General features: G+C 44.6%; 1 protein-coding gene across 4 annotated transcripts; it reads right to left on the bottom strand.

Moving 5' to 3' along the window:
* On the bottom strand, positions 1 to 26,277 carry LOC109926914. 4 transcript variants are annotated; one of them, XM_048618265.1, is made up of 8 exons: positions 26,227 to 26,277; positions 25,195 to 25,772; positions 15,886 to 17,779; positions 9,824 to 10,083; positions 8,602 to 8,723; positions 4,644 to 4,773; positions 3,477 to 3,602; positions 1 to 1,217 (listed from the first exon to the last, which is right to left on the bottom strand). In XM_048618265.1, the coding sequence occupies exons 3-8, from the start codon at positions 17,243 to 17,245 to the stop codon at positions 1,083 to 1,085; spliced, it is 2,133 nt and encodes a 710-aa protein (XP_048474222.1). In that variant the 5' UTR covers positions 17,246 to 17,779; positions 25,195 to 25,772; positions 26,227 to 26,277; the 3' UTR covers positions 1 to 1,082. The 4 variants fall into 4 exon arrangements, with proteins under 4 accessions (XP_048474222.1, XP_020382371.2, XP_048474223.1 ...); XM_020526782.2 differs by lacking the exon at positions 25,195 to 25,772 and having other exon boundaries at positions 26,227 to 26,276; XM_048618266.1 differs by lacking the exon at positions 26,227 to 26,277 and having other exon boundaries at positions 25,195 to 26,109.
* Between the last annotated feature and the right edge of the window lie 630 nt (positions 26,278 to 26,907).

Below are 26,907 nucleotides of genomic sequence, written 5' to 3'. Positions count from 1 at the left end.
TTTGTCTTAAATGATTGACCCTTTATTTGTAAAAAGTAACCCCTAGTGCTAGATTCCCCTCAAGATGCAACATCCCATTATGCCTTCTTTCTGTTTCCTGTCTGCGAGCCAATTATCTAGACATGCCTATAAGTTACCTCTATACCGTGAGCTTTTATTTTCTGTAATAACCTTTGATGTGGCATCTTATCAAATGCTTTCTGTAAATCCAAGTATAGTTCAACCACCAGTTCCTCTTTATCCATAGCATGTAACTTCCTTAAAGAATGCTACCAAATTGGTCAAACATGTTTTCCCTTTCATAAAACCGTGTTGATTCTACCTGATTATCTTGAGCTTTTCCAAGTGCCTTGCTAAATCATATTTCATAATAGCTTCTAACATCTTTCTTATGACAGCTATTAAGCTAACTGGCTGTAGTTTCCTGGTTTATTTCTTCTTCCCTTTTTGAATAAAGGACTAACATTTGCTATTTTCCAATCTAATAGGACCTTGCCCAAATCTAGGGAATTTTGGAAAATTAAAACCAACACATCAACTGTCTTATTAGCCATTTCAATCTTTAGGGTGATGTCTATCACGACCCGAGGACTTGTCAGCCACCAGCTTCAATGATTTTCACAGCACCACTTCCCTGGTGATCGCAATTTTCTTGAGTTCCTCCCTCCCTGATTTACAGCTATTTATGGGAGACTACTTTATCCTCTAAGGTGAAGACTGATGCAAAATACCTGATCACTTCATTTGCCACCTCCCTATTTTTCATTATTAATTCTTTCTACTCAGTTTCTTTCAGACCAATGCTTACCCAGTGAAACTCCTTTCTTTTAAAATATCTGTAGAAACTCTTATAATTCTGTTCTATATTTCTAGCTATCTTTCTCTTTAGTTGAAAAGGTCTGCATTTCTACCTGAAACCATCCACACACTCCTTCATTCCTGTTCTGACTGCCTTGCCACTTTCCCAATAAACAAATAAGCCCCTTTAAATAAATAAAGACGTGACCTAGAGAGACAAATAAAAGGTTTGCAAAAGGCTTGATGGAGCAGAAGGAAGCACCAGTGCTGCAGTTTCAGATCCACTAGGCCATGAAGTTCTTATTGAAGTCATACGTAGTCTTGCTTTTCCCATTTCTGTCAGCCTGTGTCCAGTGATAAAAGAAGGCCTGGATACGGTGGGTTGGACTATAGCCATTCTGGATCTGAGGGGCCGAGTTCTAGAACAGAGAAAAACAGAACCATGGTGGCCAATGACAACATCACCGCACCCCAGTTTAGAGGCAGTTCAGTCTGATAGCCAATCGGTGTGGCGCCACACCTTTACTTCCAACCCACCCACACAACTGACATTCTGGATTGAGGAGGGAGATGGTGAAAAACAGACAATTGTCACAATGTGTACTGGCTGGAGATGCTCTTTTGCAATGGGGGCTTGGCAATATGCTTGGGCTCTGTACCTAATACATGCTGGGACTGTATATTGGGATAGTGTAGAAGGTTTAGTTGGTGCTGCAGATCACTCACAGAGTCCCTGTTGTGTTGGTAACGTACACATGTACATGTATGTTGTAGCTCGAATCCATTGATAGTGATGGTAGAGTTTCCAGTATTCTTTATGTCACATGGAATCTCTCCTGCCTTTACTGCCTGACATTGATGTCTGTTGGAAGGATTTGCAGTTCGATAAACAAACTGTTTGACTGCATTATATCCACATCTTTCCCGACCATTAGCTCTTGTAATGGGACTCAAACCCAGAGCTCCTGATTTAGAAGCAGGGACGCAACCCACTACACAGCAATACCTCCTGAAAAAGATTTTGGCTGCACTTAATGCCACACTGTACTGTATCTGGGAGTGTCTGATGGGGACAGAGTAGAGGAAGCTTTACTCTGTATCTAAACCCATGCTGAACCTGTCCTGAAGTATTTGATGGGGACAGCATACAGGGAGCTGTACGGTGTATCTAACCCCGTGCTGTCCTTGTTCTAGAAGTGTTTGATAGGACAGTTTGATTCAATTGAGTTCCTTGTTCAGCCAGTACAGAAACCAATTAAAATTCAACCAGACCGGATGGTAGGTTTCCTTCCCTGAAGAACATTGTAATTTAATGTTGATCAGTGCCAGAGCTTGCATTGTTTCAGGCTACGTGACTCATAATCTACTGCATTCAGATTAGGAAACTCATTTCATAACTTTGTTGGATATAAAACAACAAAAACAACTTCAATTTACACAGGACCATTAATGAAATCAAATTCCCCATGACAGTTATAAGCACTGGCAAAATCTGACAATGAGCTACATAAGACAACAGTAGGACTGGCAACCAAAAGCAGCATGTAAGTTTTAAGGATTCTTTAGTGGAGGAAAGTGAGATAAGGGACAGAGCATCTCAGGTACATAATTTCAGAATTTAAGGCCCAGGAAGTCGAAGGAACAATGGTGGAGTAAGTAAAATTGGAGATGAAGGCCTGAATTGGAAGAGTGCACATGTGTGAAGGTGCAATTTATTTTATCACTCATTAATGGAACGCAGGCATCCATTGTTATTACCCATGCCTAAATGCCCAGAGGGCAGTTAAGAGTCAACCACATTGCTGTGGATCTAGAGTCATGTATAGGCCAGACTGGGTAAGGATGGCAGATTTTCTTCCCTCCATTAGATGGGTTTTTACATCAATCAACAGTAGGCTAGCATTTTTATTCCAGATTTTTATTGAATTCAAATTGCTATGGTAGGATTTGAACCTAGTCCCCACCGCATTAACCTGAGGTTCTGGATTGCCAGTACAGTATTGTCACTATGGCACCATCTCCTCAGAAGCAGAAACAGACCTTGCACTCCTCAAGCCTGCTCCACCATTCAATAAGATCATGGCTGATCTGCTTGTGCTTCAAATTCCACATTCCCATTTATCCCCAATACCCTTGCCTAATGAAAATGTGTTTATCTGCCAGCCGCCCATCTTCAATCCATTCCAATATGTTACCCCCCACACCATGAATTTCTATTTTCCGCAATAATCTTTGATGTGTCATTTTATCAAATGCCTTCTGGAAATTCCACTCCGGTATGCCTGTAGGTTCCCCTTTATCCACAGCACAGGTTATTCCTTCAAAGAAATCTACTAAAATGGTTGAACATAATTTCCCTTTCACAAAACCATAGTGATGCTTCCCAATTACTTTGAGTTTTTCTAAGCACCCAGCTTTTTGTGGGGGTGGGAAATTAGAGATTGGGAGGCAGAGGATTTGAACACGAGGAAGAGCATGTAAAAGTTGAGGTGTTGCCAAACTCTCAATGTGGATTTTCAAGCACAGAAGGTGTAGGACTGTAGGTGGGCAACAGCTTTGAAAAAGACTTTCCTGCTGAATAGTCTCACTCCCAAACATTATTTTGTGCAATCAGTGCCCCTTTAACAGGTTCACCATTTTGAGAAGTGAACTGTTTGGGCCGTTTTACACTGGCATACCTTAATTAACATCAACTCCTTGTAATCCCAGTCCAAGGTATCAGGTGAAGGCTGCCACTCTGTCCTGGTATCTATGGAGAATAGCGGAGAGGAGCCCACTGTTCTTGTGTGACCTGCAGATGTCTCCTGATGGAGTGGAGTCAAAGGTGACAGGATGGGGAGAGGGGCCAAGAGATTGACAGGGAAATGTAGGAGAAAGAGAGACGTCAGAGAAGGGAGAAGAGAATCAGGAGTGTTTGGAGAAGGATGGAGAATTGAGAGTACAGGGTAGCAGGGAACAGAATAAGAATGGAAAATAAGAATCAGAAAATGGTCAACTTTAACCAAGTAACTGAAAAGTTAAATAATTGCATGACCAAAGGTTATCTGAAATAAACTCAGCTCTGCAATTCACCCCCACCACAACTCTAGGCAGACCTGAGCATCTCCCCGCCTTCATCCCAGGGCATTACATCCCCATCCCAGAGAACTTCCGATCCCGGGAACCCTGCACTGCAAGTATCAGGCATTGTATCCCAGATCAGGGTAACTGTCTTCTCCAGTTCCTGCACATCATCCCCACTCCACAGACTCTCAGATGTTCCAACATCCAGTGCGTCACCCCCAATTGCTGGATTCCATTCAAATGTCATATATTTAAAATGTCAGGTCCTCCCCTGCCCCCTCCAACCCAAAATGCAAGGAGGCCCACCCACCCCATTAATTGCCTACGATGCAGACAGACCTCCCCAATCCAGGTATGCCCCACACTACAGCTTTCAGACATTTCCTATCCCAGAGGACTCACCTTTGCCTGGATTCTGAGTAGCACCCACGAGATCCCAAACATTTCCCCCATTCCCCCTACCCCTTAACTGACTATACCGCCTCCTACTCCCAGGCATCACACCAGACCACAGACCCCGGGCAACTCTGCTCCCACTCACCACAGCCAAAGAGACATTCTCCCTGCTCCCCCATCCTAAGGCAACCAGAGAACCTCCAACCCCTGACACCTCACAGTCCAGATATCAGCTCCTGCCCAAAAGCACCCTTAGCAAATAGTGAAAAACTAAACGTCCTTTCAAAACAATGTTAGTGGCTGGAGAAACAGGTAAAAAAATCAGGGAATTTTGGTTACAAGCCCCTAGTGGACCGAATTCTGCTCTTGGGCACTTCATCACTCACAGTGGTTGTAGGATCTACACATAGCGACACCAGTAGGAGTTTGCGACTCTGACAATCAGCCCATTTACGTTTCAGCCCGACTGTCTCAGCGACATTCTGCAGTGAAGCCCAGAGGTCACAGGCCTGTGTGCTGCAACGGAACCAGAGAAAGGGATAAAATGCTGGCTCAGCAAACCTTACCACCAGGACCACCCTTCTGAACGCTCTCGCCAAGTATTGAAGCTGACTGGGGTGGTGTGTGTGTGTCCCTCTCTCTCTCTCTCTCTCTCTGTAACTCCCCCAATTCAGCTCTCCCTCTTGAGGTTAGGCCTTTGACTACCCAGTCAGACTTTTACTCCTGATGGAGTAAGCACAGGTTGAAAATCATGCACCACTGTTTGGCGTGCCAGTTTTATGGCACCATTCTGCCCCCTGACTATATGGAGCAAGGTTAGGGTTCATCTTGGCTAAATCTCCACAAGCAGTAAGTACAGCAGGTTAACATGAATTAAAGGCCTAATGAGGCCTACATAGAGCTGAACAGCACAGAAACAGATCCTTCGGTCCAACTCGTCCATGCTGACCAGATATACTAAATTAATCTAGTCCCATTTGCCAGCATTTGGGCCATATCCCTCTAAACCCTTCCTATTCATGTACTCATCCAGATGCCTTTTAAATGTTGTAGTTGTACCAGCCTCCACTACTTCCTCTGGCAGCTCATTCCATACATGCACCATCCTCTGCGCGAAAACCTTGCCTCTTATAAATGTCTTTTAAATCTTTCCCCTCTCACCTTAAACCTATGCCCTCTAGTTTTGGACTTCCCTATCCTGGGGAAAAGACCTTGATTATTCACCCCACCCATGCCCCTCATGATTTTATAAACCTCCATAAGATCACCCCTAAGCACCCAATATTCCAGAGAAAGTAGCCCCAGTCCATTCAGCCTCTCCCTGTAGCTCAAACATTCCCATACCAGGAGTTGATCCCACAAAGGAACACAGAATTTGGGAGCACAAGACGGCCATTTGGCCCTTCAATTCTGGTCCACCCTTCAATAAGATTATGGCTGATCTGGTTCTGGTGTCAAACCCTCTTTCCTGTCTGCAGACCCCATCATCCTTGACTTCCTTATCTATCAAGATTCTCCTGTAAGAGACCGATTGGAACTTCCCAGTCAGTCTGTAGCCCAGGGAGACGTCAAGACCCTGGGAGGTAGCCATTGCTCTTGTCAGGCTTTCAGAACAGAGCTTCCAAAGTGGGGATCAGGATCCATGGGGTCGTGAGCTGAGATCGTGGGGGTGATGAGCTCTGATGCGATGCCTCCCCCCCAACCCCATTTCCCCTGCTCTCATAGGCCTTCTCACTCCCACATCGCTCACTGAGGGGTTGTGACAATTTTCAGGCACAAAATGGGGTCACGTGGGAAAAGATTTGCCTGCCTGGTCAGATCTGCCATCATAGCCTGCCCTTTCAAAGGGATTCCTGTAGCCCCTGAAGGGATTGCATTTAAAAGTTCAAAACATTGGAAGGAAGCCTCCTCAAAATGGTGGGGGTGAGGGGCGTCTCTCTTTCTGCCTCTCTTATTTAAAATGCCAGCCTCCTTCCTCCTAATGGTCCTCCAATTTCGAGAATGTACCCACTGTCCTTAATTGGACGGTCAGTCCATTCTCTGTCCACTACCTGGTGATTTGGAAAAAAATCCCAGACCTTCCAAACACAGTGAAACATTGAGACTCTGATGTTAGGATCATCAGTTCCACGGGAAAATGCTGCCACTGGATCCCCAATCCACTGGCCTCAGTTCAGCTCTCACTGTGGCCTGCATTCACCCATCACAGATAATAGTTCCTCAGCGCTTACGATACTAAATCCTTTCACTTTGTTTAACCTGTTGTCTCACTATTCAATCTTCTAAACTCAAGGGGGCGAAACCCACATCCCACCCTTTCAAGCCCTGTACCATTCAGTCAAACCTTGTGTTGTACCCAGTCTACGGCTGACATTACCTTCCTCATCAGCTTGGGCCAGTAAGTAGCAAGTAACATTTGTGCCACGTAAATACAAGGCAATGTCTGTCTCAAACAGGAAAGATCTAGCCACCTGCTCTTGATATTCAATGGCATTGCTATTGTAGTCCATTTGGTTGGTGCTCCATCCACCACCTTAAACATTCACTTCTTTCACCACTGACTTACAGTGGCAGCACTGTGTACCACGTACTAGATATTTTTGCAGCAACTCACCAAGGTTCCTTTCACAGTGCCTTCCAAAGCCGCAATCTCTGCCACCTCAGGAGCAGCATGACTACAAGCTCCCCTCCCAGCCACACACACCATCCTGAATTGGAACTATATCATTGTTTCTTCCCTGCCTTTTGGGTCAAAATCATGGGACTGCTCCCTACGGGTGTCCCCACACCACATGAATTGCACCAGTTCCAGAAGGCAGTTCATCACCACCTTCTCAAGGGCAATTAGGGATGAGCAAGAAATGCTGAGCCAACCAGCAAGACCCACATCCTGTAAATGAATTTTAAAAAGTGGGGTGCCCCAATAATGAACAGAATACACCAAATTTGGACTCACTGAATCTCAAGTAAATACTGCAATGATAAGGTAAGAAGCCCTCTAAATATGACCTTTGTTCTTGTGCGAAGGAATGCGATTAAATTAACGGTTTTTGAACTGATGTGAAGCAGTCTGGGCAGCAAACCTGAGAAAGGATATATTGGCCTTGGAGGGAACACAGTATGGATTTGCCTAACTCCAAGGGTTAAACTACAAAGGGAGAATGAACCAACTAGATTTGTAAACCCTAGTACGCAGAAAATATATACTTATTTGATCAAGTTTTCGAGCTGTTAAAGGGAAACAAATAGGGTATATTTGGAAAAATGAGTTTTGCTACTTGGAGAGTCTAAGACCAGGGGGTGGAGCATAACTAATGAGAACTAAACTTTCCAGAATTAAAATCAGGAAACACTCTTCACATAACAACAGGTAGAAGTTTAGAATTTTCCTCTGCAACTGATCAATTGTTCATTTTAAATTTGAGGTAATGTAAACTTTTGGTTGACTAATTGAAGGATGAGAGCATATAGGGCAAAAATGGGAATGTGGGGAAGGTTGCAGATCAGTTCTGATCTCGTTGAATGGCAGATTTTCCTTTATTCCTATAGCAATGTGATGATATCTGGGATATCCTCTAGAATAAGGAAGACTTAAGGGTGACTGCATAGAATTAGGATGAAGTTTGGTAAGATAAACTTGGAGATGTTTCCACTTGTGTGAGAAATCCAAACCAAAGGAGCCATAAATACCCCTAATGAGAAACGAAATGAAGCATCTTCAGTCAGAGAATGGCTAGACTATTCAACTTACTATGAGGGTGGTACAGTGGCTCAGTGGTTAGCACTGCTGCCTCATAGTGCCAGGGACCCGGGTTCGATTCCACTGGTCGACTGTATGTGCAGAGTTTGCACATTCTCCCCGTGTCTGTGTGGGTTTCCTTTGGGTGCTTCAGTTTCCTCCCACAGTCCAAAGATGTGCAGGCTGGGTGGATTGGCCATGGGAAATGTAGGGTTACAGGGATACGGTAGGCAGTTGAGTCTGGGTGGAATGCTCTTTGGAATGTCAATGCAGATTTGATGGGTTGAATGGCCGCTTCCACACTGTAGGGATTCTATGATTACAAGGAGTAATTGAGACAAATAGCGTAGGTGTCTTGAGGGAGAGAGGAGTAGAAGGTATACTGATAAAATGAGATGAAATAGGATGGCAGGACGTTCGTGTGGACTTTGGACCTGATGGGCTGAATGGCCTATTTCTGTACATCATTCCATGTAATATATACAGCAGATTCCTTAGCAAATACAGGCCTGCCACATGTTGGACTGGTTGGATCAGCAAGTCTCCTGTTGCTGAAAGTGTAATGTGCAAATGGTGTGGAACGTCAAAGGGACCCTTCACTGTACCTCAGGAATCCTTCACCCCCTTTCTTCGTGCCCAGCAGCTGCCCAAGGGGTGGGATTGGGTCACCCGAGTTGGTGGAAGAGACCATTGGGAAACAGGTGTGGAACACTGACTCCAGTCCAACCTGGAAAACAGACACAGACAACTCAGGCAAAGCAGCAATTGCAACACATTCAAGACAATCCGCCCTGGAGCTATCAGGGTGAGAATTCTTCTTTGCTTCTATTTCAGACTCTTCAATTCCGTGGAAAGATTATCCACATTCCATAAATTTGAGTTGATTTAAAATTTTGTCGTCTACATCCTAATTCGCAGCAGGTTTAGCTCCTGTGCTCATTGGTCTACATTGGCACCCGCTGTAGTATTGCCTTAAAGTTAGAATGTTACAGCACCAGCTTGTTAATTAAGCATCATTATCCTTCACTTTCTAGTCTGCTATTGCGGTCTAGTTTGCTATTTACTTAAATCTTAGTAGCACTGGGAAAACCATTGTGAGGCAGAGCCAGCACCAACCAATCTGAATAGCTGAAGACACCAATTGGTCCAACATTAGAGGAGAAGCTTATTATCTTCCAGTAGGGTCTGGCAGAGATGCCTGAGTAGTGGAACTAGGGAACAGATGATAGCTATATGTTAATTAAAGGATGTTTGGGTGAGTACTTACTGGGTATAGATGGAGTTTGTGCTGAAATAAAACTCTGTCTGGAAATGCTTGGACCCTATCTAACTAGCATTTAAACTCTAAGGTTTAACAAAGCTAAGGAAAGCACATGAAGGATAAGGAATATTAGGATATGCCAATAGTGTTTGATGAAAATAGGCAGGAAAGGGGTTACGTTGATGGTTCGGGCTGAATGACCCACTTCCATATCGCTACAGGCATCTAATGTTCAGCATATGTTCAGCGTGGGATGGCATGGTGGCTCAGTGGTTAGCACTGCTGCCTCACAGCACCAGGACCCGGGTTCAATTCCACCCTCAGGCGACTGTGTGTGTGGAGTTTGCACATTCTCCCCTCCGGGTGCTCCGGTTTCCTCCCACAGTCCAAAGATGTACAGGCTAGGTGGATTGGCCACGCTAAATTGCCCATAGTGTTCAGGGATGTGCAGATTAGATGGGTTATAGTGGGATGCTCTGAGGTTTGGTGTGGACTTGTTGGGCCGAAGGGCCTGTTTCCACAGTGTAGGGGTTCTATGATCTACAATACATTGTGAAATGACTTACATTGTCCAGTGATGATTGTGCAGATGGTGTTGGCTGGAATGGGTGACGTTCCAGGGCAGCAGACCACCACTTTGCTTTGGTTCCCTGCTGTTCTATCTCCCACTTGTTCAAGGGGAAAGCATCAAAGCTGCTGCCCTGGGTCTGCCAGTCTTCACTGTGGAATGCTCTCCAGCCACTTTCAGAAGTTTGGGTATGACCGGGTGTGACGCAGCTGGGTGGGCACGTGCTCCTCCAATTCTCTGCTGCTCTGTTTGAAGACCCTAGAGGGTGAGACATCAGAGATGAACGTCCTGTACAAAACAGATCTCGGCTTCTAATTCCCTGCAGGTCACTGCCTCTACACGAAGGCACAGTTGTGATTCCCTGATTGCACAATGGGTAATGCTTGTGGTCATAAGAGGATGAGGCCATTCAACCCCTTAAGACCTGCTGCACCCCTCATACAGATCAGCTCTATCTCAGGCCCATTTACCTACCTTTGCTTAATATCCCCATTATCCCTAGCCAAAAATAACCTGCTGATTATCTTGAAAGGCTCAATTGGCCCCAGTATTCACGTGTTTTCAGGGAGTTAGAGAGTTTCAGATTTCCCCAACCCTTTGTGTGATAAACTGCCACCTGATTTTGTTCCTGGATGGCCTAAGTCTGATTTTACAATATACTGAATTCCCACACCAAAGGAATGTTGCTCTGTATCTATCCTATTGAATATCTCAATTAGACACCCCCTCAACCTTGTAACTACAAGGAAATTTAACCAAAGCTGTCCTCAAAGTTTAATTAAGCTGCCAAGACCAGCAAACTAAACAGTTTCAACTAAAAACTGAAAGTGCTGCAGAAACTCAGCAGGTGTGACAATGTCTGTGGAGAGAGAAACAAAGTTAACATTTCGAGTCCAGTATGAATCCACTATGGCTGAAGAACACTCATATCAGATTCAAAATGTTAACTTTGTTTTTATCTCCAGAAATAAACTGAGTTCTGAAGAAGAGTTAGATTGGACTCAAAACGTTAATTTTGTTTCACTGTCCACAGATGCTGCCAAACCTGCTGAGTTTATGCAGCACTTTCTGCTTTTACTTCAGATCCCCAGCATCTGCAGTACTTTATTTTTAATTACAACTGGCTGAATCCCTGTTCTGTATTGATCTGAGCCAGGGCGATGTCTGGGGCAGGGAGTCTAGTCTATGTTTCACTGATCTGAGGGGACAACGGAAGCAGACTCAATGGAAGAATTTGAATGGGAATTGGGATACTTACATTTAAAAGGAAAAACCCGGAGGATATTAGGAGAAGAGTGGAAATAGTTAGACTAATTGGATAGCCCTTTGAATGGGCTGAGTGGTCTCCTTGAGTTGTAAAATTTCACGAGTGAAGCAGCAAGTTCCTTCTGCCCTCCCTGGGACTTTGCTTTAGCAATTGGGACAAATGCCGTATGAATGCAGTGCCATCAGAACAATGGGTTTTTACACCCAGTTTATGAATATAAAAGTGTGCTAGACCTGAATGGCCATAATGTGCTGCTGATTCATTACAAACCCCAATGTTATAAGTTGATACATGATACAGCATCTTGCAGAAACAGGCTATTTTGTCTATCATGCCCATGCCGGGAATAGCACTGACCATGAATTCAGAACATGAGAATTTCACTAAAAACTTTGCCTTTAACATTCCAAGTGCTTCATAGGTGAATTATGAATAAGACACTGAGCCGCATAAGGGTAGCTTGGTTCAGATGATGGAAAGACTCATCAGAGGTAGGTTTTAAGAAGCGTATTAAAGGAGATACGTGAAGTAGACCAGAGGATAGATTTAAAGAGGGAATTCCTTGGATTGGGACCTTGGCAATTGAAGAAACAGCCACCTGTGGAACAGAAATTAAAATCACGACTGGTGAAAAGGCCAAAATTGGAGGGGCATGGATATCTCAGAGGGATGCGAGTCTGGTGAAAATTGCCAAGATGGAGAGGGGTGAGGTGTGGTGAGATTTGAAAAAAAAATAAGCATTTTAATATCAAGACATTGCATAACTTAGAGCTAATGTAGGTGAATTAGAGCAGAACCATAGAATCCCTACAGCATGGGAGAAGGCCATATGGCCCATCAAATCTGCACCAATCCTCCAAACAGCATCCCACTCAGCAAACCCCACCCTATCCCCTTAACCCTGCATTTCCCATGGCTAACTCACCTAGCCTACACATCCCTGGACACTACAGGGCAATTTAGCATGGCCAATCCAACTAACCTGCACATCTTTGGATTGTGGGAGCAAACCGCAGCACCCAGAGGAAACCCACGCAGACACGGGGAGAATGTGCAAACTCCACACAGACAGACACGAAGGGTAGAATCGAACCTGGGTCCCTGGCGCTGTGAGGCAGCAGTGCTAACCAGTTGAGACATAAGCAGCAGAACTTTGTACGGAATTAAGTTTACAGATAATGGGATGTGGAAAACAAGCCAGAAATGCTTTGGAATAGTCAAATCTAGAGTACAGTTTTGTTCTCCTTATTTAAGAAAGGTCATAAATGCATTAGAATCAGTTCAGAGAAGGTTTCTGTGTCTGATTCCTGGAATTATGGGGTTATCTTACGAGGAAAAATTCAACAGATCAGGTTTGTATCTGTTGGAGTTTAAAAGAATGAAAAGTTTTCAATTGAAACAACATTCTGAGAGGACCTGATAAGAAAATGCTGAATATATGTTTCCCCTTGTATTGCCAGACTTGAGTTAGGGGATGCTGTTTAAAAATAAGCTGGAGGTGAGGAGAATGGCTCTCCCCTAGAGGGTCACAAGTCTGTGAAGCTCTCTTCCTCATAGAGCAGCGGAGACTAGGGCATTGAAAATGGTAAATGCCTGAAGTAGATACAGTTTTGATTGACAAGGAAATCAAAGGAAGACAGGAAGGTGGAGTTGAGGCTATAATCAAATCAGTTGTGATCTCATTGCATGATGGTGCAGGCTTAAGGGGCTGAATGGCCTGCTCCTATAATTAAATTGTATGTTTGTACACAAGGCAAAATCGGACCACAGAACTGCAGTGGAAATAGGTGGTCTTCATGATGCCATTGCAGGCTCATCTCAGGGTCAAACCAGGTAGTAGAGTTGTGAACAGACTGGTTTAGTCACAGACTCCTGCCAGGGTCAGGGATGGATTCAGCAACTAAGGAACAATGTTTAGACCAGGAACTGAAAACAATGGCTTCAGCCTTCCCAGTGTTCAGGCTGCATGCTCCATTCCACAGGTCAGTGCCCAACTTGCGAAATGGGAGTGGTACAGAAGTACACTTTTGCAAATTTCCTTCTCCCTGTTGACCTAACTGGTGCCTGCAATAATGGGAAATTAATCCATTTACACTGTCATGAAACCGCAGTTGATAACAACTAAATACTTGTTTGTGACCACACTAAACCAACATGCTGTGCTTTACATATCATTGAAATTATCGGAATGCTTTAAAAACAAAGCCAAATGGTTAACTCATCAACTTGGTGTGTAGGCCTGGGTATGTTTCAAACTATGTTCCTCTCAGAGCAGCCATGCAGCTTCTCCGATGGTCTACTCACACCGATACATTCACTTCTGGTTTCTCCAGCCGCTATCATACACGGACCTGAGGTCTAAGTAGCAATTGAAGAAATTAGAGGGAATGTGGGTGGATAGTATCAAATAGCACGTCCCTTGACTTGTTTACAACAGATAAGGTGCTGACTTTACCCAACCATGCCATCTTTGCAAACTCTAACCACAATATTTAGCATTAGATGCGATTTTGTGATAAGATTTTTAGCAAATGTTCAGAGTGTGCTAAAGATTATGCTGACTGTACATTTAAAATTGTCAATTTCACTTGCAGTATGATACACTGTGGGTACTGGATGCCATGTTCGTTAATACACAGAGGCCTGTTCTTTGCAGACAGAAAGAACAAGTGCATACAATATGCCTGTTTCAACTCAACAAAATAGACATTAGCCATTCTCTGGATCATTCCTCCAGGCAATGCCTTGATGAATTAGAGTCAATCTGCCAGCTTTAAATTTAAACAAAACTTGGCAGTTAAGTGTCAGTTTTTGTCTAACCGTACACTCTCCATTGCAATGACTGTACCAATTTGAGTCCAATTAGGGTCAACTCGCCAATTACTCAGTATCTTTTTCTCATTCAGTACAGATATGTTGGTTCCTGTTTACATTGAAAACCGAAAGAATTGCTGTAAATCAGAAACTAAAACAGAACTGTGGAAGGGTCACTCAACCCGAAACATTAACTTTGATTTCTGTCCTCAGATGCTGCCAGACCTGCTGAGCTTTTCTAGCAATTTCTGTTTTTGTTCCCATTGACTTTGATACCGTTTTGTGAATTGTCCTGATGAGTGCAACACTTTGATAAAATGTGTCTTTTTTTCAGCAATGCTCAAGTTCTACACTGTCAAGTGACCGGTCACACAATTGTGTGAGATTTGAATTTGAAAATCCTGCAACTTATAGAAGAAAGATAGGACTAAAGGAGGCAAATATTTCTATAGAGGCTATATAAACTTAAAATTGCAATGGGAAAGGAACTGCTGGAAAAGGGGTTTCCCAAGGAATATTTATGCAAAAATCATTGAAAGTGTCAGGAAAGTTTAGGAAGGTGCTCAGAAAAGAATACACAATCCCAGGCGATATAAGTAGAGGCATACAGCAACAATAAAAAAGGAAGTTGTGATTTGCCTTTATAAACAAAAAGTTCAGTCTCAACCAGAGTATTATGTCCAATTTTGGGCAACACGGTACAGGGAAATTGTGAGGGATTGAGCGAGGGAGTAGAAAATATTTACAAGAATGATTCAAGGGATGAGAGATTTCAGTTACAGTGGCAGATTGGAGAAGCTGAGCTCCTTTCCTTGGAAAGGAAAAGGTTGAGAGCTGATTTGATAGATGTGTTCAAATCAGGAGGTGGTCTAGGCAGAGTACAGATGCAGAACTGGTCCATTGGCGCAGAAGTTGAGAACCAGAAAACATAGATTTTAACACGATTAGCAAAAGAATCAAACTGAGCATGTCAAAGTTTTTTTGGCATAGTGAGTAATAAGGTGAATGGCAGGTGTCTTTTCCCTAGAAGGGGGGATTTCAAGACTAAGGGGCATATTTTTAAGGTGAAAGAAGTGGTAAGTTCAGAGGAAGTGATGGACGCAGGTACAGTTACAACATAAATACATGAATAAGAAATGTTTGGAGGGTTAATGGTAGGTGTCTTTTCCCTAGGGTGGGGGATCTCAAGACTAGGGGGCACATTTTTAAGGTGAGAGGAGAGAGATTTAAAAAAGACATGAGGGGCAAATTTTTTACACAAGTGGGTGGCTCTTGTGTGGAATGAACTTCCTGAGGAAGTGGTGGATGTGGGCACAATTACAACATTGAAAAGACACTTGGGATAAGTACATGAATAGGGAAGGTTTGGAGGGATATGGGCCAGAAGCAGGCAGGCAGGCTTAGTTTAGTTTGGGGTTATGTTTGGCATGGACTGGTTGGACTGAAGGGTTGGATCCATGCTGTATGACTCTATGAGTGGTTAGAATGTGGAGTAGACTGCCTGAAAGGTTTCAGAGGACAATTGGTTTAATGCCTGAAAGAAAAATATTTGCAGAGCTACAGGAAATTTGCGGAGGAGTGGCAGGAGGTAAATTGCAAGGAGCCAGTACAGCCTCATTGAACAAAATGGCTTCCTTTTGTGCTGTAATTATTCTAATCTGTGAGAAAATGAGAGCACAAGGGGCGTTAAATTTGCTGGCCAGGACCACTGACCAATGCATGGGCTAACTGCGCATCTGCTCCCAACCTTCTCTAGGTTCTCAATTTACCCCACAGCCTCCCCTGCACTGCTCTAATTGGTGGCATTCTTGTTGCCTAGTTGCTAATTGGCCACCAATGCCAGGTCCAACATCATGTGACACTGGGGTTGGGTTGACCATCTTCCTTCTACCTCCCTGCCATGCCATCAAACACAAAATCCAGCCCAAGATTCATACCAACCCACCAGACTGCCCAGTTTTTGGGTGCTCACTGTTTACCATGAAGACTTGCTCCTGGATGCACACTTTTTTCCATGTCTGTTTCGGTTGCCGTGTTCTCAGACGTGGGCCTCCACATTCTGCAGGTCACCATGTCCTCGCCTGACTCCTGACTCCATCCAGCTGCAGTATAGCTGTGCTCATGTGGTGTCTCACACTCCAGTCCCAGAGGGCCTGGAAATTCAGCCCATTGCACCAGGTTCCCCGCCTTCTCAAACATACCGAACTCATCTTCACAGTCCCCATCACCAACTTTCTCCTTTGCCTGGGTGGCATCACATAACTGGGCCTGGTCTCCCACAGTGCCTGTTTCCATAGTTACCGGGTCTGTAAGCCCTGCGGTGCCCTCGCAGGATGGATGTGGTTGGATTTCTGATGGACCAGTTACTGTGATAACATTCCCCTCGACATCTTGAACGTTCTGGTACCTCCATTGGTGTTTGTGAGGTTCTGTCAGTTCTTTAATTGCACAGTCTTTTGAAGCAGATCTTGTAAGAGCCTGTGAGATCACAGCCTGTTTGTGACCAGCTCCATGATATGGCCTACACTCTTTCTCCACTCTATGATCAATTCCATCACAGGGCCAACCCTCTGCCTCTGCTGTGGGATCAGGTCCATGATACAGCCCATCCCCTGCCTCTGCTGTGGGACCAGCTCCATGATACAGCCTAATCCCTTCCTCCGCTGTAGGATCAGCTCCATGATACAGCCCAACCCCTGCCTCTGCTGTGGGACCAGCTCCATGATACAGCCCACCCCCTGCCTCCTCTGTGGGACCAGCTCCATGATACAGCCCAACCCCTGCCTCCGCTGTGGGACCAGCTCCATGATACAGCCCACCCCCTGCCTCCGCTGTGGGACCAGCTCCATGATACAGCCCACACCCTGCCTCCGCTGTGGGACCAGCTGCATGATATGACCCAACGCATGCATCTGGTGTGCAGCCAGTTGGAGGACAGTGTCCATCCACTCCCTCCACTTTGGGACCAGATTTAGTAAACAGCTCAATGTCTGTCTCCATCATGTGACCGAATCCACGGCAGTGCCTTTCCTCTGGCTCCACAGTGGGTCCAAGGACAACCCCACTTGGTCCTTTGGCATCCAGGTTGCCATCTCCTTCAAGCCTCTCACTGAGGGGACAGGCAGGAAGGGGTACAGTCTGGGCACAATCCTCTACTGATTTGAGAGGGGCACGTCTCCAGCAGCAGCCATTACCTTGCCATTGTGCTTTCCCACCTGGGCTGAGTGGGACCCATGGGCAATGGTCAGCCTTGGCTTGAGGAGAAAGCCTGCACACTAAGTCCCCGGTGGGCGGTGCCAGGCAGCCGGCACCATAGAATGGGCGGTCTGACAGCATCATTTCCAACAACACCCCTATCCCTTCTCCATTTAAAACTGGAAGAGGGTCTGAAACTCCATCCCCCGCATTTGGACTCCTGCCTAGTGTCTTCTGAATGCCCTGCTTTCTTTGTGTTCCTGGCAACCACTCCTCCAATTTTTCGAAGTTTCTCTTTTCTTTTAATGCAGTGTGGCAAAGGTTCAAAATCTTTTCTTTCACCAGCACCTCACCTCCCCCACCCTCGCCAACTTCCACACCCCTGCACCTACTTACAGTCTCCAAACACCAGCTGGATCCTACCCCCCGCCTCAAACCATTTGTGTCGTGTGTGCCCACCTTGGGAGCACAAGCCCTAAAGCCCACCGTCTGGGAGATGGGATAATTTAATGGGAATTCAGCTGCTGAGGCTAAACTCAAAACATCCCCCGCTTTGTCTTCTCTTGTGCTGTAATTCTCAGGGTTCTGGGAAATGATAATCCATCTCTTTCTGACCCAGATCGGTTGCGACTAAAGCAAGGCGTGGGATCATGCACTCGCAAGAATCGAACCCCACAGCTGTACAAAGAAAAAAGGGAAAGATAGAGTTACAAACAAGGTTACCTTGCCCACCCAGCACACTGAACAGCACTCACGGAAGGAAAAGAAAATCTTGCGTTTATATAGCATCTTTCACAACTTTCGGGATATTGCTAAATGCTTTACGCTCAATGCAGGACTTCAGAAATGTTGTAGGAAACTTTGGCAGTCAGTTTGTGCACGGCAGTATCCCACAAACGGGAACAGGATAAACACCAGTCGATAACCACTTAGACCCTTGTCCAAAGAGCCATCCTTCGTGTCTGAAGGTTTGGCTGAACCACACTTGCCTGCAGAGTGCATCATTGCCGCGTCTCATCCCGTTCTCATCCAGACTCACTGGATAACAATCAGGAGTACGAACCTTCCTCAGTCAGGCCTCATACTCCCCGAATGAGGTCAACTAACTCAGCAAAGACTGACCATTCTGGCCTCTGAGGCTCAGTATTCTTGATGCATAACTGAGAGAGAGAGAGCAAGAGGTTGAGAGGGGGAGAGAGAGAAATTGAGAGTTACAGATTGAGCCTAGCAACAGCTATTTAGGACTCAGCAACAAAACATTCCAACTATAACAGCAACAACAAAAAAAAGCCATTCCTGCATGTTGAAATAAGTCAAGACTTTTAAAAATTCATTCTATAAACAAATATTTTTTGCCTCTTTATTGTCCTTGAGATGGTGGTTGAAAGCCACTTTCTGTAACCACTGCAGTTCATCCGGTGTAGGTACAATTCCCCCACGCCCCCCAACCCAACCCCCACCTCCTCACAGTGCTGTTGGGGCTGTAAATTCAACGATTTTGACCCGGTGACGCTGAAGGAATGGCGATACAATTTCAAGTCAGGATAGTGTTGGGAAATGGCATGTTCACACGCACACAGCTGCTGTCCTTGTCCTTGTTGATGGCAGAGGTTGTGGGTTTTGAAGGTGCTGTCCAAGGAGCTCATTTACATCCCATAATGCAAACCATTATCAACTTGTGTCTTAGGTAGTTTGCTGCCACCATCACATTTCCTTGACTGATCCTAAGGACATACTTCGTTTACAGTAATAGTGATGTAGTTTATTGTTTGAATACAACCAGGTACGAGTTATATTACTAAGTTAGTCATTGTTACTCAGACTATTGGGAGACCTGCAAGATTCTCTGCCTTTCCCACCTACATCCTTATGATATCATCATATTGGGTGGAGTTTAATGCAGTCTCCAACATTAAGCCTTTCAGACCCATTACATCATACAACAGAGGTTTTGGTGAGTTATTGCAGTGTATCTTGTAGATGGTACACACTGCTCCTGCTCTGCACCAGCGATGAAGGCAGTGAATATTAGAAGTGATTGATGGGATGGAATTGACCCACCTTGGCCCCAGGTCAAGCAACATCTTGATTCTAAAGTTTTCATCTCTATTTTCAAATCCTTCTCCTCCTTATCTCTGTAATCTCTGCCCTGCCTCTGAAATATCTACTTTCCTTCATTCTGGCCTCTTGAGTATTAATCGCTCCACCACTAGGTGGCAGTGCTTTCGTGGCCAAGACTCCCAAGTTCTGGAATTTCCCTCCATCCATCTCTCCACCGCTCTATGTCACTTTCTTCCTTTAATACCCTCCTTAAAGTCTCCATAGTCCTAGCAGTCTATATAGCCGTGCTCTCATTCGAGAGAAGCTGATTGGTGATGGGTTAACCTGAGGGTCACCACACCAAAGGCAAGGGACAACGTTGACAAGATGGAGCCTTCATAGTAACCTCAGGTGATGCAGGAATTGCGCCAGTGCTGTTGGCATCATTCTGCATCACAAACTAGCTCATTTGGCCTGGCAGCTTGTTTGTGATGCAGAATTGTGATGCTAACACTGTGGGTTCATTCCTTACCTGGTCTGGGTACACGTGACTCCAGACTCACAGCAATGTGGTTGACTCTTAACTGCCCTTCAGACAATTAAAGGATGAGCAATAATGCAGGCTTAGCCAATGATGCTCTCAATCCGTGAATGATTTTTTTATAAAATCCTGCACTGGCTGAGGTTACCATGAAGGACGCTCCTTCTCAACCTCTCCCCTCACCTGAAGTGTGGTGACCCTCAGGGTAAACCACCAGTAGTCACCTCACTCTTGTGAGAGATCAACAGATCTTGTGGTCTGGTAGGATGAAGACAACTTTACCTTTTTACTTCTTAAAACCTCCACCTTTTATTAGGCTTTTGGTCATCTGGCCTAATTATTCCCTTAAAGTGACTTGGTGTCATATTTAACTCAATTGTGCTTCTGTGAAGTGCCTTGGGATATTTGATTGCATTAAAGGTGCTACATAAATATAAGTTGTTGTCGTTAGCAAGACCGCTGAAAGGAAGACAGGATTACAAATGTAAGGAAGAATGTAAAACAGTGTTAAGAGAGCCTATAAAACGAAAGAATTAAGACATGCTGACACGAGTTAAAATTACAGATTAGCCTAGCAACAGCCAGTCCTTTCAAGATTGAGCTACAGAACATTTCCAATTGTATCAGCAGCAACAGAAAAACTGCTGATGCATGCAGAGTGAGAAAATATACAGGGGATTAGGCTTTCGATTACCAAGTAGGGCAACAGGAGTAGAGGAACCAATCAAGGAACAAATATTAAGAAAAAAAACATACAACCATTTTCATTTGCTCAGAAGTACGTTACCCACATTAATGGTCCCTTAAATATTTTAGTGGTAAAATAATAGTGTCATAGAGTTGTACAGCTCAGAAACAGACCATTCAGTCCAACTCATCCATGCTGACCAGGTATCTTAAATTAATCTAGTCCCATTTGCCAGCATTTGGCCCATATCCCTCTAAACCCATCCTATTCATACACCCATCCAGATGCCTTTTAAATGCTGTAATTGTACCAGCCTCCACCACTTCCTCTGGCAGCTCATTCCATACGTGCACCACCCTCTGTGTGAAAAGGTTGCCCCTTATGTCCCTTTCAAATCTTTCCCTTCTCACCTAAAACTATGCCCTCTAGTTTTGGACTCCCCAAACCTTCGGGAAAAGACCTTGACTATTCACCCTATCCATGCCTGTCATGATTTTATAAACCTCTATAAAGTCACTCCTCAGCCTCCGACGCTCCAGGGAAAAAAGCCCCAGCCTATTCAGACACTCCCTATAGCTCAAACCCTCCAATCCTGGCAACATCCTTGTAAATCTTTTCTGCAACCTCTCAAGTTTAACAACAGCTTTCCAGTAGCAGGGACACCAGATAAAATAGAGAACAATTATGATTATTACAAATAATAAAATTTACTTAGTCTCTGACAACATGTTATTTTGTTGGGACCGCTTTGTGGAACACCTACGCTTGGTTCACACCAAACCACTGCAGCTCCCAGTCGTGAACCATTTCAACTCTCCCTCCCACTCCTTACATGAAATGTCCATCCTGGGCCTCCTGCAGTGCCACAACGATGCCATCCGAAGGTTGCAGGAACAGCATCTCATATTTCGCTTGGGAACGCTGCAGCCCAATGGTATCAATGTGGACTTCACAAGCTTCAAAATCTCCCCTCCCCCGACCGCATCCCAAAACCAGCCCAGCTCATACCCGCCTCCCTAACCTGTCCTTCCACCTATCCACTCCTCCCACCTCAAGCCCCACTCCCATCTCCTACCAACTAGCCTCATCCCGCCCCCTTGACCTGTCTGTCCTCCCTGGACCAATCTATCCCCTCCCTATCTCCCCACCTACACTCACCTTTACTGGCTCAAAACCCGCCTCCTTGACCTGTTTGTCTCCTCTCCACCTATCTTCTCCTCTATCCATCTTCTATCCGCCTCCCCCTTTCTCCCTGTTTATTTCAGAATCCCCTTCCCCTCCCCAATTTCTGAAGAAGGGTCTAGACCCGAAATGTCAGCTTTCCTGCTCCTCTGATGCTGCTTGGCCTGCTGTGTTCATCCAGTTCTACACCTTGTTATCAAGCCAATACAGATGTTTTAAAAAGAAAGGATTTCCTGTTAATGAGTGCCTTTCCCAGTCAAGGGATTGAAGCTTGAGGAGATGTTGAGTGTTAGAGTGTGAAATGAATGTGCAGATGTACAGTGTTGAATTGAATTAAGTTAGCTTTGTTGTCAAGGCATAATATTCACATGTTATAGGCTGGTGAGCATGAGGGAATCCTGATCAATAAATATAAATTTACTAACATAAAATAAGATAATAATTTACTGCAAGGATCTATACCGAGACCGTAGTAATTTATAATCAATGATTTGGAAGTGGAGACCAAATATAGTATTTCCAAATTTGCAGATGATACAAAGCTAAGTGGGAACGTGTGAGGAAGGTGTAAAAGTGGCTTCAGGAGAATTTAGATAGGTTTAGTGAATGAACAAAAACATGGCAGACAAGATATAATGTGGAAAAGTATGAGGTTATCCAGTTTGATCAGAGAAACAGATGTGTGGAGTATTTCTTAAATAGAGGGTGGAAAGTGTAGACGTACAAAAGGACAAAAGGTGATCATGTCAATATGTCATTGAAGGTTAACATGCAATTGCAGCAAGTTACTGTGAAGGCTAATGGATTGTTAGCCTTTATTGCAAAAGGATTTGCATACAGGAGTGGTGAAATCATAAAGTCTAATAGCACGGAAACAGATGCTTTGGTTCAATCAGTCAATGCTGAACATAATCCCAAACTATACTAGTTCCACCTGCCTGATCCTGGCCCATATCCTTCCAAACCTTGTCAATACATGTACTTATCTAAGTGTTTTTTAAACATTGTAACTGTGCCCGTATCTACCACTTCCTCAGGAAGTTCATTCCACACACAAACCATCCTCTGTGTAAAACATTTGCCCCTCATGTCTTTTTTAAATCTCTCTCCTCTCACCTTGAAAATGTGCCCCCTAGTCTTGAAATCTCCCATCCTGGGGAAAAGACACCTACCATTAACCCTATCTATACCCCTCATGATTTTATAAACCTCTACGTGGTCCCGTCTCAACCTTCTACATTCCAGTGAAAAAAAAGTCCCAGCCTTTCTTTATAACTCAGACCATCCATATCCAGCAACATCTTGGTAAATCTCTTCTGAACCATCTCTAGCTTAATAATGTTGTTCCTTCACGTTTCGTTAGACCATACCAGGAGTTCTGTGCGCAGATTTGGCTTCCTTATCTCAGCAAAGATGCTATTATTCTAAAGAGAGTGCAACAAAACTTCACCAGAGTTGTTCCTGGGATGGCAGGACTGTCCAATGAAGACAGATTGGACAAACCTGGCCTGTATTCTCTAGGGTTTCAAAACATGAGAAGTGATCTCATTGAAACTGCCCCTTGGTGAGATTATCTGAAATCACAGAGTCAGTTTCTACCTGGAATCAGGTTGCACCCAGCTGTACCTGCCCAACTCCATCTCTCTACAAACATCCACTCTCTCTAGATTGTTAGTCCACTTAACCAACATTCAGTTCCACATGAGTAAAAATTTCCTCCAATTAAGTATTGGGAAGTCTGGAGCCATTGTCCTCAGTCTTACAATTCCTCAGATACTGAAACAGTTCTTTCCCATATGCAGTAAGATTTGGTCAACATTAATTTATTAAATGGCCAAGTAATGACCATCATGAACAAGAGAGAAGCTAAACACTTCCGTTTGACAGGCAATGGCATCACAATTGTGAATCTCTATCAGCATCTGGAGTAGGGTATTCACCATTGGTCCAAAATAAAATTGGACTAACCATATAAATAATGGGTTTACTAGAACAGGAATCTGACAGCAAGTAACTCACTTCCTGACTCCCCAAATTCCTGTCCACCATCTATACAGTGCAGGTCAGGAGTGTGATGGAATACTGTCTACTTGCCTGGATGAGTGCAGCTCAAACAATATTTAAGTAGCTCTTTTATGACAAAACATCAGTTTGATAAACAGCCCATCCACCACCTTCAATATTCACTACCTTCACCAACTGATGCTCAGTAGTAGCAGTGTGTACCATTCACAAGGTGCACTACAGCAACTTAGCAAGGCTTCTTCGACAGCACCTTCCAGACTCATGACTACTACTATCTAGATGGACAAGGGCAGCAGGTGCATGGGAACACCATCACTGGCAAGTTCCCTTCTAAGTCACACACCATCCTGATTTTGTAATATATCATTATTCCTTCACTGTTGTTAAGGTCAAAATCCTGGAACCTCCATCCTAACAGAACCGTGAGTGTACCTCCACCAGATGGACTGCTGTGGTTCAAGAAGACAGCTTAAGGGCAGCTAGGGATGGTCAGTAAATGATATCTTAGCCAGCAAAACCTATATTCATAACAAATTCAGTTCCCTAGCTGACTCCATCCAACTTACTGAAAATTGTCTGAGATTAAATCAGATTCTTCACTTTATTTGCCAAATAGCCTCCAACTACAACTGGCTACTTTCATCTACATAACTGCTTATTATTCATTCAGCCTTGCTGGTAAGGCCATCATTTGTTGTCAACCGCTAAATGCCCTTGGACAGAGGTACTTGCTGGACCATTTCAGAGGGCAGTTAAGAGTCCGCCACATCACTGTGGGCCTGTAGTTACATGTAGGCCAAACGAGTTAAGGACAGTAGATTTAATTCAATGCAAGGTGTCAGATGGGGTTTCATGGGTGCCATAACCAGCTGTATATGAATTGAATTGAAGGGGAGGCAATGATGGAGCGGTTTGGCAATCACTGCACTAATAATCTAGAACCCCAGGCATATGTGTTGGGGACATATGTTTGAATCCCATCACGGCAGATGGTGAAATCTGAATTCAATAAAAATTTGGAGTTAAAATGATGGCTGAATGGTGACCATGTGACCATTGTCCTAAAATCCCTGTGCTCAGTAATGTCCTTTAAGGAAGGAAACCAATCCTTAATGAATCTGGCCTACATGTGAGTCCAATGGAGTTGACTCTTAAATGCCCTCTGGGCAAATAGGGATGGGTAATTAATGCTGGCCTAGCCAGTGATGCCCACATCCTATGAACCAGTAATTTTTTTAAAAAAGCCGTGATAGTGTGGGATTTGAATGTCTGTACCCAGAGCGGTATTCTGGGTTTCTGGATTATATTACCACATGAAATAACTCCACTGAGGCCAGTATCCCATTACCCTTTATTTACGTGTGCGTAGTAATTGACACTGGTCAGGCCCCCCCAGAGTGAACAGAACCTCCAACACTTCTGTTTATATCTGTCAGCCAGGGCTCCCTGATTGGATTATATTAATAGCCCCAATCAGGGAACCTCATATTCTATGAGGTCCACCCAGCTGACCTCCTCACAATCACTGCACCAGGAAAAACATTCCCTTTCAATGGTCTGACTCCTGCCTGGGCCTCAGTTTCTCAGCTGCCGAACCCCTCCCCCTTGCCTTGTTACCTCTGGAAGACTACTCCAATGCTTGCCTGGCCAGACCACCATCCCTCTCATCTCTCCTTCACCCACCGGCTCCAGCAGGAGCTCCTAAGAACAGTCAGACCAGCCTCGTAACATGAACTGGCTTTTTTCTCTCTCTGCATAGATGCTGCCAGACCTGCTGAGTTTCTTCAGCAATTGTCTGTGTCCGTTTAGGATTTGTAACATCCGCAGTGTTTTTGCTTTTATCTATCAGCTCGGTCCTCCAACAGGATCAGTCAGCTCTTGAATAAGCCGCGATTTGATTTCCTTCATTTTTGTTTTTAATTTAATAACCTTCGTCTTTAACAGGAGTGAGAAATACGCAGTGTCTTGAGAACTAATCTCCAAGACAGTGTTAGAAGCCTTTGCGGTGTTTGTCAGACACAAGGTGGATTAACGAAGGTGGTAGCGCTTTTGTTTCTTTCCCTTGTGTCAGTCCGGGTTGAATTTTTCATTTGGTTCCCGTTATATTCTGATAGAGTTGCCGCTCTGAAAGTCTAACCTGTCTCGGTATCCCGATTCACTCTGTGCCAAGGACAGCATCGCCTATTGCCCATCTGCTGTTGAAATTCAATGAACGTGCAAAGAACAGAGCGAAATTGCGATTAGCACAAACTCGTTTCTAGCGACGTGACTAAATTACACCAGCCCAGAAACAGACACAACACAGGGAGAGGTCTGCATTCGCCCATATCAGCAGCGAAAAATGTCCAGTGTTAATATCAATTACAACAACAAAAGGTCCGTTTAGGCGTTCGCCAGGACCTTCCTCGGTACAAAACAGGAAACTGACGGCGACGTTGAAATGTATTTGTTTCTAGGTTTATAATCCATCGCGCGTCAATTTCATGTGAATTTGACAATGAGATGTCCCAAAGGAGAGAGTTTTCCTGGCTGCGAGACTGTTTCCTTTGGGGGTGGAGGGAGGGGAGGTGAGGTGGGGTATGTGGGTGTCGTTACCTGTAATCAGAATTCGTTAGCGCATTTCGCAAACCCGCATTGGCGCAGACTTACCCGCTGGGTCTATGCGGCGGATTCGGATCGCTCTCTCTCACTGCTCTCAGTCAGAGGCGGAGCATAAGAGGGAATCAGACACCAACCCAGCTCTGTCACTCGTCCCGAACTGCTTTATTCCCAGCAGTAAAACCCTAGTGCATCCTCTCAGCACAGTTTGTAACTTGAGTAGGTCACTCTTTGGGGGCGGGAGGGGTTAAGGAGCGATGGTGGGCCATTCTGCCCATCTATAGCACTCTGCTGTTCAACGTGACCATAGCTAGACCTCTATCTCAATGCCATGGCCCCGCTCTCTCCTGTACCCCTTTAGTGTCTAGAAATCTTTGTTTATTTCTTAAATATATTGTGACTTGCCTTCCACAGTCTTCTGTGTCAGAGAATTCCACAGGTTTGCCATTGAATGAGTGAAGAAATTTCTCATCACAGTCTGAAATGCCCAGTCCCCATATCCTTAGCCATGGCCCCTCAGGTGCCCTTGTCCTAGACCCCACAGCCAGGGGAAATATTATCCTTGCCTCCTACCCTGTCAGAGCTCTATATGTTTCAATGAGACCCCCTCATTCTTCTAAATTTCATTTTTTAAGCAAACGGATCAACTCAATTTCTCCTCATACAACAATCTTGTCATCCCAGGAATCAGACTGATGAACTTTCGCAGCAGTCCCTTGATACATAAATGGT

Source organism: Rhincodon typus, chromosome 39, assembly GCF_021869965.1.
Source record: "Rhincodon typus isolate 14 chromosome 39, sRhiTyp1.1, whole genome shotgun sequence".
In the NCBI taxonomy this organism is placed as follows: Eukaryota; Metazoa; Chordata; class Chondrichthyes; order Orectolobiformes; family Rhincodontidae; genus Rhincodon; species Rhincodon typus.
The sequence above is the reverse complement of the archived record's forward strand: the minus strand, read 5'-3'. Positions and strand labels throughout refer to the sequence as shown.

What these genes read in the sequence shown, in the direction of transcription:
- LOC109926914 (XM_048618265.1), bottom strand. Translation starts at nt 17,245, where the DNA reads ATGATGCTGTCAGACCGCCCATTCTATGGTGCCGGCTGCCTGGCACCG. An exon ending in CACAATCATCACTGGACAAT is followed by an intron (nt 8,724 to 9,823) that starts GTAAGTCATTTC and finishes TCTGTTTTCCAG; the next exon opens with GTTGGACTGGAGTCAGTGTT. An exon ending in GGGGGTGAAGGATTCCTGAG is followed by an intron (nt 4,774 to 8,601) that starts GTACAGTGAAGG and finishes GTTCCGTTGCAG; the next exon opens with CACACAGGCCTGTGACCTCT.